This window comes from Anomaloglossus baeobatrachus, chromosome 4 (assembly GCF_048569485.1).
Source record: "Anomaloglossus baeobatrachus isolate aAnoBae1 chromosome 4, aAnoBae1.hap1, whole genome shotgun sequence".
NCBI lineage: Eukaryota > Metazoa > Chordata > Amphibia > Anura > Aromobatidae > Anomaloglossus > Anomaloglossus baeobatrachus.
The window spans coordinates 300,620,968-300,642,592 of record NC_134356.1 but is presented as its reverse complement, the minus strand read 5'-3'; the positions used below and the strand labels follow the sequence as shown (position 1 = coordinate 300,642,592).

At 36.9% G+C, this 21,625-nt stretch overlaps 1 protein-coding gene across 3 annotated transcripts in view; it reads right to left on the bottom strand.

The window, feature by feature from the left end:
• Window positions 1–21,625, bottom strand: part of TAFA2 (TAFA chemokine like family member 2) — a 643,090-nt gene that overhangs the window by 125,348 nt on the left and 496,117 nt on the right. The window contains exon 6 of one of the 3 annotated variants that reach the window (XM_075344947.1): window positions 13,878–21,102. The exons of the other annotated variants lie outside the window; for them this stretch is intronic. Coding sequence (XP_075201062.1) covers window positions 21,091–21,102 — 12 coding nt within the window. The 3' untranslated portion in view covers window positions 13,878–21,090. Of the gene's footprint in view, window positions 1–13,877; window positions 21,103–21,625 lie in introns of those variants that run through there. 3 annotated transcript variants of the gene reach the window in all.

Sequence of the window (21,625 nt, the reverse complement as noted above, 5' to 3'; positions counted from 1 at the left end):
TTGTGTATCCCATCTTTATAGTTTATGAGGGCAGGAAGAGTGGGAAGAGTGAAAGAATTTTTAGTCTCCCTGGAATACCCCTTTAAAAGGCTTTGGGAGATGGCCTCAGAAATTCTTGCTGACTACCTAATAGAGAAGAAGATGGTGATAGGAGAAGTGAGCAATGCCCAGTACTGATGCTGGGACAGGTGAGTAACATGTCTTCTCATTTATATCACACATTGAACATCATAAAAGAGCATTGAAGTTTAAAGTCAATGTCTATCACACAGCGTTTTGCTTTAGACTTGCCGAGTCTCATGGCGGCATCAGACGCTGTTCAGAACACAGTCTCTGAAACTCCTCACTATATTTTCTCTGGTTCTTCTCAGTTGCACAGGCAGGCTCAGTTGTCAACCAGCCATGTGCTCATTAGTGATCGGTCTGCTAGCTTGCTGGTTACCTTTTGGATCACATGTTGAGAGAAACCTATCACAGGTACTCCCTGCCTTTTTAAGATGGAAGAATTTGTTTGTAGATCCCCAAAGCATGGAGAGGGAGAAAGTATCTTAAAAGAGTGCAAAGGAAATAGCCTATATTTTTAAGGTTGAAATTACATAAAAAAAATATATAAATACAGGAGAGAAGCTCTGTTAGTACATCATAACAAGTGAAGAAAGCTGCACCTTCAATATACAGTGAGATATAATCTATATTATTATAAGAGAACACTTTAAACCTGGATAAAGCCTCTTTGACACGTCAGCGATTCTGGTACGTATGTGACAGTTTTTATATGTACCAGAATCATGGACATATGCAGACCCATTAAAATCAATGGGTCTGCACACACATCAGTGATTTTTCATTTACTGTGTCTCCGTGCAGCGAACTCGCTGTCCATGATTTCCGCATGGACACGTGTCCATTTTTTTCTGGCATCACTAATGTCCCATGGACCACACTATGATGTGATCTGTGAAACACATACCAGAAAAACACGTACATTGAAAATAAAAAGCTTTTTATACTCACCTTCTCCAGTGACGCTGTCTTCGGCTGCTGCTGTCTGCTGCTTCCTAACTGGCTCATTATTCTTATACATATGTATTTATGCACTGCAAAGCTAACCCAGATGTAGCTGCAGAAGGGAGACAGTGGTGGCCGGAAAAACAGCAGAGCCGGAGACATCGGCACCATGGACAACAGTGGCGTAAACAGGTGAGTTTACCTCCATGTGCTATCACGGATCACTGATTATGGTATATGTAGAACCCACATGTGCCGTGAATCACGGCATACGAAGGGACACATGCGTTTTTAACACGTCAGTGAAAAACGTCTGTTTTTCACTGACGTGTGAAACAGGCCTAAGGCTGCAAACTGCGTAACAGAAGGTCTCCAAATGAGCAAAAGAATAATGATTCTAAACTAAACTTAGTCCTCTTCTATCAACAAAAGATAACCTCTTATACAATTATTTTGCTACTGTCAAAGGTGTGTTCATAACCTTTTATTTTTATCATTTATCTAACATAGTCTTAACAGTTTATAACAGGTGAACCTAAAGTCAAAAACTACATAAAACTGTAATTTGAAGTGCTGACCCTATTTCTGCTTCTTGTATCGTAGAAATTTATGAAGTATCCTCAATGTTTTTTCAGCAATCTATTTACAAACCTACCATTACATTCCTTCATTTTATTCTTCAATAGTTCTCCAGAGCTAGAAACCTTGATAATTTCCGACAATATGAAGTGAATGTTACTGGTGATTTCAGGCTTGGATATGTATTGGTTGGTTTAGAACAGGATAATGAAAAGTATCACGGGAGCAGGTGTTTTCTTGTTTTGTTATTGCTTCTCTTGCTCTGCTCTAAGTGTCTGCAGTGATAGGAGATTGAAATCTTGATTGTTTGCTAGCTGTTGGAGTTCAAGCCTGTAATAAACATGTTACACTCAGTAAAATTCTAGTCTTTACAAAACCACTTCCTAAAGCCAAACATATACTATGAAATTGTTTAGAAATAGTTTGTTTTATTAAATATATTATTTGTTGTCAGAGCCATAGCTAATATTTCATCATGGCAAGGGTTGTTTGCTGCCCTTACCCCTGTATCTAAATATGTTAGCCAAGCCAAAATGGTTTGTTGCAGTCATTTTTGTCACTAAACATGAAATTGCTAGTTTAGATATACCCCTATGAAATAGTATGAGAAATAGTTATTAATTTATTTAGTTCATTTTTATTATGTAATTTTAATGTTTATTCACTTTATTAAGATAAACACTCAGACGTTTTGCCCCTGTTCAGCACTTTTAAAAAAGCCATTTTCTACCCATAATCTGAAAGGTTTATCATGTGACAATGAGTTACTCTGTAAATTTAATATTTGTGACCAATACTTAGAACAAGTCATGATATTGAATCAGTGGTGGTCAGACTCTCCAAACCCCTCCAAAAAAATCAATTGTCTGATATCACGGGTGTGTCACAGGTGACAGACTGTCCTGTGGTGTCCAGCAATAGAAGGTCACAGCATTTGGCTGCGCAAAATGCTCCCTGACTTTCAATTATTCCTGCCGCCAGTATTCAGTGTGCTAGGTATCTCCTCTGTTGGGTTTTCATCCTTTTCCCTTTAGGACCCTGAGGAGCTCCTTTTTCCTTCAGCTGCTATTCATCTGTTTTTCCCTTTGTGTTTAAATACTCTCATTTTCTCTGGACTTGTGATGGTGATCTTCAGTTCCTTCACAAGCTCAGGATACAAGCAGGTGGCTTGCACTCATCTGTAGGATCGTTGCTGCTCTCTGCTGAACTTTTTCCAGTGGAATCTGAAGATAAGTTGTTCATGCACTTTCCCCATGTGTGTGCTCCCTGTTTCTTCTTTAGTAATGCCTGTAGCAAAGATGGCTATGACATTACTATGATTGGTAGGCAATCCCCTATGTTTAGTGGCTGAAAATCAGGCTCCAACTATGCAGGACGAGGACTTGAAACTCACAAGGCAAAAACCAAAATACTCGATGAGTAATGAATATCCTGAATACCTTAATATTTGTGCCAGTAGTGAATAGTGCCAAATATATTCGCTCATCACTATTGTTTAACTATTTCTTAGTCAAGTGAAATAACTGCATTCTCTTCAACCAGTTGACTAGTAGGGTGCTAGGAGTCAAAAGTAATCTGATATTTGTGACCTAGCCCATGGGAATATTCCAAAAATTAAAATTCAAGAAAAGAATATTGTATTACTAAATTACAACATTTGATAGACTTTCCTCACAAAGCCTAAAGAACCCCACCCATAAAATAATTGAAAAATAATCAAATTCCTTAGAGTCATTTACACTTATGATGTTCACTAAGACTGTGATCCAAAAATAATTACACTTTCCCAATAGATTCCTAATTCCAATAGATTATATTATAAACTAATAATGAAATAATCCTAGAAGTAGTTTACCCCTCATCCTCGAGCGCTTAGCCCTCCCAAAAATCTAGATACTTTTCAATTAAATAAAAATAAGAATATTGTGTGGAGAAGTTGGATTGTTTGGAATTTGAGCTAAATGATGAGATTTAGTGTATGATGTTTAGAAAAAGATATTTAAGACAAGTTATAGGTGGCACATATTCCTTACTTGGACACTAAGGCATCATATTTGTGGTTAAAATATGATTTCTACATTGATGTTTTGTTTAATACATATCTTTTTTAAATCAAATTTCTATCATTTACTACTATAATTTTTACCTCAATTTGTCATTTGACAGGAACTTATTCATTTGACAATTTAATGTGTTTTTAAGGTGTAAAATTATCAATAACTATCGTTCCCGGATAATCGTGGAATATAAACAGTCTGATGATCTCCAGACAAAATGAGAAAAATGCTTGTTCGTAGAGTGAAATAATTTTAAAGCTTTCTTAAAAATTAATATTTGATGGCAGTCTACTCGACAATATGATTACTGATCATTCTGTTCCCATCTTAACAGTCGGTGGCCTGTGTAAACTGGCTATTCAATGACCGCCAATGTGCCTAGGAAGCTGACAGGAGGTTGTTTAATGCTGAATGTGGTTAAAAGGGAAGACCAGGTACTCAAACATATGCTTGCTAAATCCATTCTTGTATTCACCTCCGAACATGTCAGCTCATTCTGAGCTTTCAATAACCATATAACGCTGAAAGTCTTGCAGTGTAAATGCCCATTAGGTTTCACCCAGGGAAAGATTTAAAAAATTGTAAAGTCACCTTTGAAATAAAACTATTGCAGCCAAAAGTGTTAAGACGGATCAAAGAATGACAAGACACTTCTTTCTAGTGCCCTACAAGTTAGCCCTACATACTGAAAAAATCCTGATAAATTTGCGATTGCTTAAGGGTACAGTCTGCATTGAATATATTTAATGCATATTATATTTTAGACATTCTTTTACTTCTGACTAGTGATGGGCGAACCTGCAGATATAAGGAGTTGTTGGGTTCAATCGTAATTTAAAAAAACAAAACATGGTTTGGGACCAGAATTAATTCCGGATATCTAGTAATATAAGTCAATAAAGGAGAGAAAAATATTATTTTCAGCCTACCATTATGCCTATGATGTAAGTCCAAATGTGATGCATGGATAACACCAGGATTGGGGATCCCAGGATTGGGGATCCCAGGACAGAGCAGCATGTGTATCAGACACATGCAACCTATGCAGAAAACCAAACCCAAACAATTTTTTGACAATAATGGAAAGATTTACAAATCAAACTAATTTATAAATTGTTCAGCCACTCATGTAGTGTATCTGGCAATATGTACTACCTGTAAGAAATACTATGTAGGTTGTACTATACGTACACTAAAAAAACGCATTAGTGAGCATATTTCAAGTTCTGCAACCACTTCCAACACTACATCGAAATCTTTGCCCATGCTCTCCAAACATTTTTGGGAAATCCATTATGGCAATGTTCAGACCTTGCAGGTAATTGGTTTTAAACATGTAAAAACACCGGTAAGAAGAGATGACTGGCTAAAAATGGTTAGAGCTCGGGAAGCTCACTGGATTTTGGAGTTAAAAGCCAGGATCCCCCACGATTTAAATGCCAGAAATGATTTAAACTTTATTTTCTGAGCTGGATATACTTAAGCAGATATTCTTGATTGGAATTATCTGTATTTAATTCTGCTTTTTTCATGTTAATTACACTGCACTATTGATGCATATCATGTTTATAAGTACATTTATGTTTAGTTGTAAACCTATGCACTGTACAATCTATGCAATAATGTGTGTTTTATTGTATATATCTCATTGTACTTAACGGATTTTTCCTTATATGGCTTTCCAGATTTCTATTCTTGATATATCTATGCAATAGGTCTATTACCCACCCCAGTTTAATGGGATTATTCTAATTATACTAATTGGTTTACCTTTCAGACTTCCACCCACAGTCTTTCTGCTTCTTGGTCTTTATAAATGTGTTTTTATTTGCGTAATATCACCTATAAGTGAGAATCTAGCTTACAGATCCGAAACGTGTCAGGTGTTATTCATGGACTTTTAACTGTATGTCGTTTTCTAACATGAAGATTCAATAAAGAAGTTTACATTGTTATATTATTTTTGGATGGTTTCCTACCTGGTGCTGGAATCTACTTCCATTATCGTTGCATATAAGTCATTGGGTACCCAAATATTGTGCTCTTAGAAAGGGATAGGGGGAGTAGAGCAGGCGCGTAATACTTACCAAGTCTTCCGCTCCACTGTAACACTCAGGGGATGCTCATTATCCCTCATGCATATGCACTGCTTCTCCCGCCCACAAGCAGTTCCGATGTCTATGATTGGTTGCAGTTAGACCGCACTCACACCCTCTCTGTGACAGCATGTCTAACTGCTTGGGATCACACACTCTGTCTGCATGTCTGTAGTGGTGTAAAAATAAATTAATAAAAAATCATCTCCTGGCAGAAAACAACACTAAAATGGTGTAGAAAATGTTCTTGTGCATTTATTTTGCCAAGAGATACATATTTGGTGCTGAAATTTATACACCATATTCCTGCACGAAGTCTGCATCTCCTAGCAAAAAAATACGCATTTTTTTTTTTGCCAGAAGATGCAGATTTTGTGCAGGAATATAGTACATAAATTTCAGCACCAAATCTGCATCTTTTGGCAAACATAATGTGGTTTTCTGCCAGGAGATGCAGATTTGTGAATTCTATTCACCTGAGGTGAAGTTACTGAGTTCAAAGAGGTCACCTGAGGTCAGTTTACCTGCAGTCACAGGTGAGGATCATTGGAATCTTCAGCTGTGACCGCATATAAACTGAGTGTCATCACTGCTCACAGCTGAGGCTCAGTCAGTTTCTGCCTGAAGCCACAGCATGTGGACACATTCTGTATCTATATGCTGTGACTTTGATATATATCTAGCAGGGTCGGGATCATCATGGGACCTTGTGTGGATTACATCGGAACTGGGTGTTTCGGGTTAATAAATTGGAGAAAAAGGGTTTTTTTGTATTTTACTTCAAATAAAGGATTTTTTGGTGTTTGTGTTTATTTCTTTTCACTTACAGGTTAGTAATCGTGGAATCTCATATACACCTCCTATTACTAATCCAGGGTTTAGTGACAGCTGTGAGCTGTCATTAAGCTCTGATATTACCTCAATTGCCAATGTATCAGGGCAATCGAAATGAGCAGGGTAAAGTGCTGAGATTCTCACATCTAATAGATGCAACAATTCTGGGCAGCTGTAAGCTTCTATTTTCAGGCTGGGGGCCCAATAGCCATGGGTCTCCCCAGCCTAAGAATAACAACCCCCAGCTGTTGGCTTTATTATGGCTGGGTATCGAAACTAGGGGGGGCTGCAAGCCAATGTTTAAAATTATTTATTTAAATAATTAAACAAAAGCTGCATGGAGTCCCTCTTATTTTAATACACAGCCAAGATAAACACAGGGCCGAGGGCTGCAGCCTGTAGCAAAATGCTTTTTCTGAGCTGGGTATCATAATATGGGGGAACCCTAAGCCAATTGTTTTATTTATTTATTTTTGCACTACTATAGAAATGCACACAGTGTCTGTGAGTCCAACCAATTCCAACCAATCAAAGACATTGTCACACAGGTTGGGGTGCAGTCTGAGTGCAACAAATCATGGATGGTGAGATTGCTGGTGGGCAGGGAAAGCAATGAATATGTATGATGGTAATGAGTGGCCCTGGAAGTGTTATAGTCACCCGGGAAGCTCAGTAGGTATGACACACCTGCTTTACTCCTATTTTCTTTATTTTTCCTTTGTTTATTTTTCTAATTACCCAGGTTGCTGGATCCAGATACTTACCTGAAGCTCCCTGGGAACTCCGGGCCCGGGATCAGTGCACAGATATTCGGTATCCCCTGTGGATCCGGACTTTTACAGTCCGGGTTCATCCATCATTACTCCTGACATTTTATTAATAGATATTTAGACAGCTCAAAATCTTTTGTGCAGCCTTAGGATAAAATAATACATTTTGTCTGCTTGCAGCCACTCAAGAGAGAGCATTGGTAGTCACTGCAACAGTTTTTTATATTAAACTCAATCATAAACCACAAACAGAAAGCATATAAACTCGGACTTGTCGTAGGTACAGGCAACCAGAATTGTATCATTTAACTGTTTGTTTAAGTAGGCAATTTGGACCTATAGATCAGAAAAACAAATCAAAAATTAAATGTCAATGCTGAACAAAGAAATTAAACTGTGTTAATGTTGAAGGTTATAGAGAACAAATAAATGGATGCAAATGCACCAAAAAGCTAAATTATTTAAAATCCACTTAAATAAAATCTGCCAGCAAGTTTTTGCTACCTCATATGAGAGCAGCATGGTGTAGGCAAGGAGATTCTGAAGTCATTGATGTATCACTTAGATTACTAGGTGAAGCAATCTGACACAATCTTAATTTTTAGGTTTAGTCATATATCAGAGTCCAGAGAGCTGTCCTCGCCCACTCCAGGCTCTCGATTGTACATTGACAATGACATATCAATCACAGCAGAGGGCATGACGGACAGCCCTGCACATGAGTTTCTAGTCTTATAATGGTAAGGATTCTGCTGTCTAAACAAAAATAACAAATAAAAGATCAGCCTGTGACAAAACAGGCTTCCCACAACTTTTTGGGTTGACTCTTGGAGCATACTGGCTTTAGCTTACTTTACATAGCAAAAACCTGCTGACAGATTTAACAGAATTTACCATCCTATCCACTATTTTTTTTTATAAAAAGACCATCATTTCAATGACATGTCTGTTTCAGTGAATACTTGTACTCATCAGGTAATTCAATTCTCAATTTACTAATATATTTCTTGGAGTAAGAAAAGAACATGTCCCAACAAAGACAAATAAAAAGATGCTCTACTATTGGTAATTGATTCAAAATACTAAAACCAAAAATAGAACAAGACCTAAAAGTTCAATATAAGAATGAAAAGTCACTTTTGTTTAATTTTTTTTATTTATTTTTTATTTATTTTTTAATTTTTTAATTTTTTTTTTAAATAACTAATACTATATACGGTAGTATCTAGCGTGGATATAAAAGTCTAGATACTCATGCTAAAAAGGGCAGGTTTTGTCATGTAATAAAAGAAGACTCATTTCAGAACTTTTTCCACATTTAACTCCTTCACCCCAGGTGATTTTTCAATTTTTTTTTTATTTTTTGTTTTTACCTCCCTTTTCCAAAAGCTATAACTGTTTAATTTTACTGTCCATATAGCCATAAGGAGGGCTTCTTTTTTGAGTAAAAAAGACAGTATACATGTTAACAAATAGTTTACTGGAAAACAGAAAAAAAAATTCCAAGTTCGCTGAAATTGCAAAAAAAGTGCAATTGCACAATTGTTTGGTTTTTTTTTCACTAAATATGTGCATTTTTTTAAGTGATCAATATTTAAAGGGACAAAAGGGGCTAATTTTAGCTTTTTTAGTTTTTTTCTTATTTTTAAAACAGTTTTTTTTTACTTTTACTGTATTTAATAGTACTTGAAGCTGGGAGGAATAATGAGCCTTCCTGCCCTCGTATGTTAAGTGCCACTTTTAGAGATTATCAACGGTATTTAACTGGTTAAAAGACAAATGCAATTCTGCTCCACCCCCAGCTCTTAAAGGCATATAATCAGTGATTAAATCAGCCACCATGAGCAGGAAAAGATGTAGGCTCAGCATGCAAGTCCAAATCAAAGGCAAGGACAAAACTTTTGATGTACATGTATGCCAAAAGTTGTTAAGGGGTTAATATCACCCATAATCTGTACACATCCATTAAGAAAAAAACTGAAATGATTTTGAGGGGGGAAAGAAAAATAACTGCTGACAGGTAAAGTTCATCTTCAGGGTTTTTTTTGCAGAAGCCTGAAGCTTTTGTTGCAGTATTGACTGATATTAGGAAAGGTTAATCATTTTCTCCATGTTTGAAAAAGCTCCAGTTTTAGCTGATGAAAACAAACTCAAAGCATAATGTTTCCACCATGCTTAACTTTGGGTATGGTGTTCTCTTGGTGATGCAGTGTTAAATTTGAGAAAAATAAACCTTTTAAAATTATGACTAAAAAGTTTAACCTCGGTCCTATCAGAACATAAAAAAATTTCCATTTGATGTTGACAGACTTAATGTAGATTTTGGAAAAATATAGCTGTGCTTGGATGTTTTTCTCTGTAAAAATAAGACTTCTGTTTTACCATCCTACCACACAGACAGAGAAAGATTATGTGAGGTTGTTGTCACATGCATTATGTCTTTTCATACATTTTTGAGGGAAATCTAGTCCTAGGTAAATTCCCTGTGTTCCAAATTTAAGCCACTTCGTGATAATAATTTTCACAGTTTTCCATGTTATATGTAATACATTGGAATTGTTTTAATATTTTTTTAACCTTGTCGTGACTGGTAACTTTCAAAAATGAGATCCCTTTGCAGTGTTGTAAGCTGTTTATGGGCCATGATGTTGGTGTAAAATGCAAAAAAACAAAATTACAGGAAAATCCTACAAAACAGTAATATTGTGTTACGAGGTTAATCAAAATCACTTTAAATTATGACAGCTGTGACTACTATTTAGGATGAGTTTAAATGTGATTTGCTAATTCTGAACACAGTGACATCCCCAATTTTAAGAGGATGATCACACTTAACTTGTAATCTTTTTATAACCACTGTATATAGTCTATTGATTTCTATGTCTCTTTATTGAAAAACCTGCAACACATACTTTTTAATACACATTAAAATTAAGTGATCATCAGAAAGTGATCTGTCATTTGAATCAGGTTTTTGTGTTACACATATCTTTTAAAAATGTTGGCAATGTTTTTTTCATATTAAAATCATTATAAAAAACAAAATTGGTAATCTTGCAATTCTTATACTGGCCAATGGTTCTTTTTTAGACTGTACCTTTTTCTTTTTTCAATAAATCCACATGCAGAGGTGCCTCAATGAAGAGACTTAGGCCCAAAGATTATTATGAAGGGAAGAGGAACAAGGTCAGCTATTTTGAATGATGGATCCTGTGATATCAGCTGTGTATAAGGGTGTCACAGGTCATTGTAATCCTGCCTTTGATTATAATGAGGCATCTGAAAACTCTTCTTGAAAGCAATTTGCCATAAAAATATTGATTGTTTAAATCAGATTATTCTGTTTAATGTGTTTTTTTTTATCTTTGGCAATTTTGTTTTCCTTTTTCCAAGGTTTAACTTAGCTTGTGATTTTTACACTACTCACTGGCACTATTTTAAACTCCTATTTTTTCAGAACATTTATATTCAGATTAGCAACAATAGTTTAACCCTGAGTTACCCTGCTTTTTGTTTTGAATTGGAACATGAAGAAAGGTCAATGTAAAATTTGGAGGGACATGGTCATTTGTGACTAGAGATGAGTGGCTCCATTTAGGCTCAGTTCGCAGGCAGCAAATGAGCCTAGCTTCCACAGTCTCCATCCAAACTCAAACCTTGCAGCAAGTTACTAATTGTCAGTTTGAGTCTCCGCCCACATAAGCAAATTAGCCATAAGCAAATCACTTCCAGGAAAGGGTGGGTGGGCTTTTTCAAACTTTTTTTTCATTGCACACTACAACTGATCCCACTGTTGTTACCACCCAGTGCTAGCCATTCAAACACTGCAAACGGCTGAGCACTAAGTGTACTTGGGCACAGTGCTGCTCGCGTGAGTTTTGTTCTCATGTAAAGCATCTGAACACCGAATACGAACCTTGATTTTTAAATTTGGTGTTTGGTTCAAAAACCGAACCTCAGGTTCACTCATCTCTATTTGTGACATCATCTATTGTGAATAGTGGATTATGTGTTACCAGTTACACCAGTTGTAATACTGCCACTGAGAATTCTGAGAACTCTTCTTGAAAGGACTATAAGTATACGTGTAAAAACGTCCTAGTGGTTCATGTGAAAATTGCAAGATTACTAATTTTTTTTACTAAAGATTGTGATTGAAAAGACAATATTGCAAACATTAAAAAAAATACACATAACACAAAGGCTGACTTAAACAAAATAAATTTTTCCGGTTATAGCTTCCAATTAAGCCTTTTGATTAAATGGTAGCATAGCTGGATTGTAAGTCAATGTCAGGACCTCAAATTCAGTATACATAGGTGTGGTATTTAATCACTATCAAAAATTAAATTGAATTAAAATAGACACAATTAAGCAATTATTGAAAGTGTGATATGTACTTTTATTCAAATATAGAATTAAATCAATGAACCTTTACAGTTGCCTTCCATATTTAAAAAAAACCTCTATTACCACAGTCATTAGAACTTGCAAAATAACACACATCCATATGGAAACATTACAAAATACTGTATCAAACTATAGTGGAAAATAGAAACCTAATAAAAATGGATGCAGAACTGAGAAATTATCACTTTAGTATAATATAGATTAATGACAAAATACAAGTAGATCAACCAATGCTAAGTATAACAGACCAAAGTTTGGTAATTCTGTATTTGCTTTAGTAGTAGGGGGCAAATTAAACTGTTAGCAAGAAATATCGCTGATAGCAGTGAAACATTTGATAGTGTTAATTGTGCTTAACATAATGGCCAAAATTCAGTAGTATATTTATATAGTATACACAAATTAATCTACACCCATCTATTATAGGAATAGATGTGTCTGACTTATATTCCCACAAAATAGTAGATTTAATTTATTTTTTTTTTTGCAAAAAATGACTTTTATTTTACTTTTTTACTCTTTTACAGCTATCTACCATATAAAGTTGTAATATTTGTTTAATCTAAGGTATAAATAACTTTAAATTCATGTGTAACAACAGTTTTCTACAGTATTCTCTCTCTTCTCTTAAGTTCAGTAAGCTGAGTCTATAGATCAGAAGGCTGATTTTCATTAATATTTAAGTTCCCTTCCTTATAAAATCTTAACCCAGTCATGACAAGTTACCTATATGTATGTCATTAATCAGTACCAGGTTTTTTAAAGTGGGTTTAGGAGTTCAACCTATTTGAAACAAGGTAGGTGCCATCAGCGCTATACAGATAGCACCTGCATCTAACAGCAGCAAATAGAGAAAGTTCCAATCATTGCTGTTTAAATGACTGCCATTCTCCAACAGCAGTATTCAAGTAAGAAATTTTTGGTGGTGCACCTGTTTGGTTGCTCAACAGACTTCACAACATACTCATGAGGTGCTGCTGGGTTGCATGGATTTCACAGTCTTCATATTAGACCATGATTTTAATTATATACCATAATACTCAAATGGTTGCAAGCTCAAATTTCCTAAAAGGACTGAAAAATAAAACATGTCGTATAAAAGGTTTTCAAAATATTCAAATAGTAAAGCTGTAGAATTTACCCAATTAAAAATAAATTAAAGAAATGTAAAAACACACATACAGCATATGGTATGACCGTATCCATATTAGTAGACTCTATCAATAAATACATTTATTTAACTCAGAGTAAGTGCCACAGGAAAAAATGAAAATACAATAATAATCCAAATGGTACAAAAAAAACTACATCTCTCCAAGCAAAAAGCATTCACACATACAGATCCAGCAATGGAAACAAAAGAAAAGTTAGACACAAACCAACTTTTTTTTTTCCTTCAAAATTCATTTTTTTCACTATTAAAAGAATAAAAATATGCAAGTTTGGTGTTACTGCAATTCTACTGATCTGGGGAATCATGTTGACAGGTCATTTTTTTCTGCAGAGTACACTCTATAAAAACAAAATAAAAAATATGTAAATCGTGGAATTGCACTTTTTTCCCCATTCCCCTGCATTTGATTGTTTTTACCCATTTTCCAGTCAGTTATATGGTAAATTGAATGTGTCATTCAAAACACAACTTCTACAAAAAAAAACAAGCTCTCACATGCTTTCATCAATGAAAAAATAAAACAGTACTAATTCTTGGAGGAATCCCAAAAATTAAAATTAACTGCAGAAATTTCTTTCCCGTTTGCTCCCCATACCATGTCTGTATACATCACCCCTCACTCTCTCCCAATACATCACCCCTCACCCTCTCTCACCCCATACTGTGTCCAAAGATAGTTCCCTCTCCGCATCCGCTCTGCTCTATACTGTGTCTATAGATACTGCCCCCTCCCCAAACTCTGTCCCCTCATACTGTGTCTATAGATACTACCACCTCCCCACCCTTTCTCCTCCATACTGTGTTTATAGATACTGCCCCCTCCCCACCCTCTGTCTCCTCATACTGTCTACAGATACTACCCCCTCCCCATCCTCTCTCCTCCAAACTGTGTCTATAGATACTTCCCCCTTCCCATTCTCTCTCCTCTATACTGTGTCTATAGATACTGCCCCCTAACCACCCTCTGTCCCCTCATACTGTGTCCACTAATCCCTCTCCCCTTGCTCTGTTCCCTCTTTCTTTGTCCATAGGTACCTCCCCCCCTCACCCCATAATGTTCCTCTTTGGTGTCACTGTCTTCAGCTCCACACTGGAGCACTTATCATCAGCGCTCTCTGCTACTTCTGTGCTGCGGCCCTGTCTTCCGTGTCAACATGTGATCAGCTGACCTGATCACACTACAGCCGTCTCTCTGACCCGGAAGTCAGCGCTAGCTGTCACTGCTTCAATTGTCCTTGAGTCTGAAAGATACAAGGACAATTGATCAGTGGGAATTGGGCCCTGCAGTTTCTATGACTGCGGCTGACAGTGTGACAGCTGCGCTCAGAGAGTGGCTGCTCCCATTACAGGGTGGCAAACGCATCTGCCAGTGAGACTGCCATTGCGTTGCATCAGGCAGCCCGACAGTGCCCCCCTGACAGTTGCGCCCGGGGCAGATACCCTGCCAGTCCCCCCCTATGTACGCCTCTGCTTGTGTGTGTTCATCTAGAGTTGAAACCAGAAGTTTACATACACTATCTAAAAAGACAGATGTGCATGTTTTTCTCCTTATCTTACATGAAAGCAGAATAAACCTTTCCCGTTTTAGGTCAATTAGGGTTATCAAAATTATTTATATTTGCCAAATCCCAGAATAATAAGAGAGAAATAATGTTTTAAGGCATTTTTTATTATTTTCCAAAGTCAAAAGTTTCCATGCATTTCATTAGTATTTGGTACCATTGCCCTAAAACTGTATGACTTGGGTCAAACATTTTGGATATCCTTCCACAAGCTTCTCACAATACTTAGTAGGAATTTTGGCCTATTCCTCCTGACAGAACTGGTGCAATTGAACCATTTTTGTAGGTCACCTTGCTCGCACCTGCCATTTCAGCTTTGCCCATAAATTTTCAATTAGACTGAGATCAGGGCTTTGTGATGGCTACTCCAAAACATTGACTTTGTTATCCTTAAAACACTTTGTAACCTGTTTGGAAGTATGCTTCAGGTCATTGTCTAGGCTGATGTCTTGAGATGTTGCTTCAGTATTGCCATATAATCTTCTTTCCTCATGATGTTATCTACTTTGTGAAGTGCCCCAGTCCCTCCTGTAGCAAAAGAACCCCACAACATGATGCTGTCACTCCTGTATTTCACAGTTGGGATGGTGTTCTTAGGTTTCAAAGCTTTTCCCTATTTCCTCCAAGCGTAATGATGATCATTATGGCCAAACAGTTTGATTCTAGATTTGTCAGACCACAGAACATGTCCCCAAAAATTAAGATCTTTGTTCCTGTGTGAATTTGCAAACATTATTCTGTTTTTTATGTTTCTTTTGGTGTAATTGCTTCTTCCTGGCAGAATTGCCTTTCAGCCCATGTTGATACATTACTCGTTTCACTGTGGATAATGACACAGTTTTACCAGCCTCTTCCAGCATCTTCACAAGACTTTTTGCTTTTGCTCTTGGGCTGATATGCACATGTCTGACCAAAGCATGTTCATGTCAGATATACAGAACCCATCTCCTTCCGGAGTGGTATGATGGCTGGACATTCCCACCTTGTTTGTGCTTGCATATAATTGTTTGTACAGCTGAATGAGGCACCTTCGGGTATCTGGAAATTGCACCTAAGAATAAACCAGACTTGTGAAAGTCCACAATTCTCTTCCTGAGATCTTGGCTCATTTCTTTTGACCTTCCCATGATGCTACACAAAGAAGAAGTGTATTTCAGGTGTGCATTAAAATACATCCACAAGTTTGTCTCTCATTGACTCATATCTTGCTAATAAACCTATCAAATGTTTCCAAAAACATGGCATCATCATAGGGGCTGTCCAATATTGTTTAAAGGCATTGTACTCTTAAGCCTCCTTTACACGAGTCGATCTATTGTGCGATAGCACGAGCGATCGTACCCGCTCCCGTCGTTTTTGCGTCACTGGCAAATCGCTGCCCGTGGTGCACAAACTCGTTTAACCCTTGTCACACGCACTTACCTTCCGGACGACCTCGCTGTGGGCGACGAACGTCCACTTCCTGAAGTAGGAGGTACGTTCGGCGTCACAGCGACGTCACACAGCAGCCGGCCAATAGAAGCGGAGGGGCGGAGATGAGCGGGATGTAAACATACCGCCCACCTCCTTCCTTCTATTAAGTCGGCGGGTGCCGTGGGATGCAGGTACGCTGTGTTCATCGTTCCCGTGGTGTCACACGGAGCAACGTGTGATGCCACGGAAACGATGAACAACCTGCACTCATGAAAATAAACGATATTATGAAAGTTAACGACGAGTACACGACTCACGATGTGTGAGCAATACTGCGTCGCTCGGAGGTGTCACACGAGACGACGTCATGCTATGCCGGATGTGCGTCATGAAAACCGTGACCCCGACGACATATCGCACAATATATCGTCTCGTGTAAAGCCCGCATTAGTGTATTTAAAGTTTTGACTTTGCAGAAAGTAATAAAAATGCCTTAAAACATTCTCTCTCCATCATTATTCTGGCATTTGGCAAATATAAATAATTTTGTAATTCTAATTGACCTAAAACAGGAAAAGTTTTCAGATTTTTTGTCGGATAGTGAGAAAAGTATTCATGTGTCTTTTTAGATAATGTATATAAACGTTTGGCTTCAAATGTATGGGTAGGGTGTTTTTAATGAACTGAAATATAATTAGATATTTAAGGGCATTTTATTGTTAAATGATCGGTGCCATGGAAAACTACAACTCGCCTTGCGAAAATAAACCCTAATATCAATTTCTATTTCAATGGAAATACAAAAAAATTATTATAAAAAATTCTTAAAATATTAGCAGATCTCCCTCCCACTAAGGAAGAAGTTGAGCATTGTGGTTTATGTCTGGTTTAACCTAAAGATGGATCAGTTTGTTCTGGTAGTGTTACTATTGTCTTCATTCATGAAATAAATGAAAAATGAGAAAGAAAAAATAAGAAAAGTAAATAATAGTGACCATTATGTGAAAATCCTGCCAAACTCCTTATTTCATGGCGTCCTGAAAATCTGTTAAAAAAAAGTGTCATGAGTAAATGACCTATTTTTTAAATTATGTTTTAGGCTACATTTCCATGATGAGCTTTTCATCAGTTTTTAATGTTGTATAATTGCTTGCGCTTTTTTACATGTTTTTAATTTATGAGTGGGGGGTTTCCATTTTTGACACTGCGTTTTTTGTCTACGTTTGCTATAAATAAATCTACCTTGGTTTGGATACTTCCTGGTATTTGGCTTTGACAAAACATTATTGATATACTTAAGTGCTGATTTATATTTGTTTTTGTTCCATTTCCGCAGCCAAAATTCACTAAAAATGCATATTCTTTTTGTATCTGCGAATTTTCCACATCTAATTTAAGTCTATGGGGAAAATCTGCACATAAAACTCAGTGAACCCGCAAGAGAAATTGACATGTTGCGGATATGAAACACGCACCACAGGTCAGATTACACTGAGTAAGAAGAAGCACACAGGGCAGGAGATTTCTATAAATCCCATCCTCTGTGCTGGAACTGTATGAAAGATGCTGCGTTATTGATGCAAAAACTCACTAAAAACTCATCATGGACCCACAGATTTACATGTATTATTTTTTTTTTTAAATATTATCATTGTTTTCAGGTTTTCAGGTTAAAACCAAAATGAATAATCTTACAATTTTCACACTGTATTTTATGGATACATAAGATTCATACTATATGTTGTTTCAGGAGGGGATTCCAGAATTCTCATTATGATCGGAGGCAGGATGATAATGACAGTTGATTCTGCATATACAGTGAAAGAAATAAGTATTTGATCCCTTCCTAATTTTGTAAGTTTGCCCACTGACAAAGACATGAACTGTCTATAATATTTAGGGTAGGTTAATTTTAACAGTGAGAGATAGAATATCCAAAATAAAATCCAGAAAATCACATTGTATAAATTATATTTATTTTCATTTTGCAGAGAGAAACAATTATTTGATCCCCTACCAACCATTAAGAGTTCTGGCTCCTACAGACCAGTTAGATGCTCCCAATCAACTCGGTACCTGCATTAAAGGCAGGTGTCTTAAATTGTCACCTGTATAAAAGATTCCTGTCCACAGACTCAATTAATCAGTCAGACTGTAACCTCTACAACATGGACAAGACCAGGGAGCTTTCTAAGGATGTCAGGGACAAGATCATAGACCTGCAACAGGCTGGAATGGGGTACAAAACCATAAGTAAGATGCTGGGTGAGAAGGAGACAACTGTTGGTGCAATAGTAAGAAAATGGAAGAAATACAAAATGACTGTCAATCGACAACTATCTGGGGCACTATGCCTCTCACCTCTCAAAATGTAACCTTGTGGGGTATCAAGGATCATGAGGAAGGTGAGAGATCAGCCTAAAACTACACAAGGGGAACTTGTTAATGATTTCCTTCATTGTAGCTGACAAGATAGGATCCACCATTCACATTTGGAGATATCACAGCTAACCCCACTGCACAGTAACCTTTGCAGACATTTATTAGATGCTTCAATACAAAAGATAGCGCCTGACTAAAGGTACCGTCACACTAAGCAACATCGCTAGCAACATCGCTGCTGATGCACAACTTGCTAGCGATGTTGCTTAGTGTGACATCCAGCAACAACCTGGCCCCTGCTGTGAGGTTGTTGGTTGTTGCTGAATGTCCTGGGCCATTTTTTAGTTGTTGCTCCCCCGCTGTGAAGCACACATCGCTGTGTGTGACAGTGACAGAGCAACAACTAAATGTGCAGTGAGCAGGAGCCGGCTTCTGCGGACGCTGGTAACCAATGTAAATATCGGGTAACCAAGAAGCCCTTTCCTTCGTTACCCGATATTTACATTCTTTACCAGCGTCCGCCGCTCTCAGCTGTCAGTGCCGGCTCCCTGCTCTCTGCACTCCTAGCCACAGTACACATCGAGTAATTAACCCGATGTGTACTGTGGCTAGGAGAGCGGGAAGCCAGCGCTAAGCAGTGTGCGCGGCTGCCTGCTCTCTGCACATGTAGCTGCAGTACACATCGGGTAATTAACCCCATGTGTACTGTAGCTAGGAGAGCAGGGAGCCAGCGCTAAGCAGTGTGCGCGGCTCCCTGCTCTCTGCACATGTAGCTGCAGTACACATCGGGTAATTAACCCGATGTGTACTGTGGCTAGGTGTGCAGGGAGCCAGCGCTAAGCGGTGTGCGCTGGTAACCAAGGTAAATATCGGGTTGGTTACCCGATATTTACCTTAGTTACCAAGCGCAGCATGCTTCCACGACGCTCCAGCAATCCCTGCCAGGTCAGGTTGCTGGTGGGATCGCTGGAGTGTCGCTTAGTGTGACATCTCACCAGCGACCTCCTAGCAACTTACCAGCAATCCCTATCAGGTTGTATCGTTGTTGGGATCGTTGGTAAGTTGTTTAGTGTGACTGGGCCTTAAGTCTACTGCTACTAATCCACATGTGAGTTTCTTAAAACAAGAAGTAGAAGTTTAAAAAAGTTTCAGTATTTCTAATTTTTATTTAAAAAAAAGACTGTGAGATGAAAAAAAATTACAAATATAAAAAAATACACTTGACATAATTGGCTGTTATACTTAATAATTAATTTTCTGATAACACATTCCCTATAAGATAAGCTTGTACATTGTAGATTTTTTTTGCAAAAAATTCTGCAACAGACCTATGCAAATGAACAAAACTGAATTTTACTCTCACAAATTTCCATAGAAAAAATTCTGCTACCTTAAATGTAAATTAATGTGGGAGAAGTGGGATACTTTTGTTACACAATTGCAATCTCATCAGTAAATTCATAACTTGAATGGAATTAAATATTAGAGATTTTCACAAAGTACCAATTTCATCTGTATTTTGCACGAATTTTTAAGCCAAAATCAGCGGTACATACATTAATGAGCATAAATGTTTCCATTGCAAGTATTTTGTGTTTGTGATCAAGTTCTGATTTTGACCATATAAAAAAAATGTTAAAATTGCAAACCAAATCCGCTCAGTGTGATTTAGCCTAAATTAGTAATTTCCAGAAAATACATTGACTATTCTTATATTAACAGATTAGATTTTCAAAACTAGTCTATAAATCTTTTATGAATATTACACATCATTATTTCTTTGTTATATCAGTCAGACTTATAAGTCATCATTTTCATCTTTTTAAAAAATAGACTATTCTCAAATTCATACTTCATCTCTAAATTTCCACGTCTGACACAAGCAAAATCATTATTTTTTTAAGGCTTTATGAGTTCAAAGCATAATAATAAATCAAAAGACATACAATTAAAATAACAAATCTAAAGTGCAGACATCAATAAAACAATAAAATAGTCACTTCTTGTGTAAGACTTGAAAAAAAATACTTTACAGCATCTTAAACATAGACACAATCACCCATATGCTTGAAAAGTCCTCATATTAGAAGTATAAAATACTATTCTAAGCACAGTCCACTCTTAACCAAATACTAGTCACAAATATAAAAAAAATAGTCAAAGAAAAAATACCAAACAGAGAAATGCATATGGGTCAGGTCACAAATTGAAAACATTTTTTTTCTGGGTTTTTAATATGCATTTATTACAGTTTACTAGGAACAGTTATATTGTGAGCTGTTTTAACACGTATATATCTATGTAAATTTTAGAAAGCCTGTATTGCTACAATTTAAGTTTTGTGGTGCATAAAAATGATAACTTGTTTTATTCAAAAATGCTGAAACTTTTAAAAGGACCCAATTATGGAGGCAAATACTACAAATAAATAAACCTACAAATTATGGCATACTGAAAAAAGGCCTGATTAGCGTATTCAGTCTTATCAGAGATACTGGGATTATAAAATGTGGTTGGTCAAGCTTCTTCTTACTGTAAAGTGTGTCTGAAATAACATAAGGGTATCACTTCTTGTTTCCACACTGAGCTACTGTAGTCATGCTCCCAGCAGCTCTAACATTCGCAGCGCAGTCCAGAATTTCGGGAGGGATTGTGCTCTCATTATTTTTGTACATAACAGTTGGCTCAAGTTCTTTTAGACTTTTTCTCTACAAAGGCTTGCATTATAGAATGTTTGGAGATTTCTTCATTAGTCTTTCCCATAGTAAATCTCTGTCTTTCTATTTCTTCTATTTACTCACACAGCTATCGAGTTACCTAAGGGATGGAAAAAAAGAATCATTAGACTTCTGATTGCTTTAAAATATGGTATTAACTCTTGTTGGGTACCATGGGGGTCAATGTGGCCATGGGTCATGATTAAGGGCCAGTTCCATGTTAGCTCTGAAACGCGTAGACCCTTGTCAACACGCTGAGATTTTTATCCACTGTATGTTTTTTATGGATTTATCACAAGAAAGCTTCAAAGTTTTTCTGAGATGGTTGCTGGCTTTTTCCACTTCTCTTAAATATATTTTTGACTAATAATTCTACAATTATATAGTTCTTATTATATGAGGGTCATTTTCTTGTATTGAAGAAAGACTGTATACTATCTACTCAATAGATAAATGGGGCACTGCACAACAAAGGACTTGTTACGGGGGGCTGTCTGATAATAACTTAAAGGAGTATCAGACAGTCAGGGTCCACCGTGCAAAGACTCTGCTGCAGACTATGGCAGAGTGCAATACCTCTGTTAACTCACAGAAGGATATAATAAGTAAAGCAATTCCTCCCT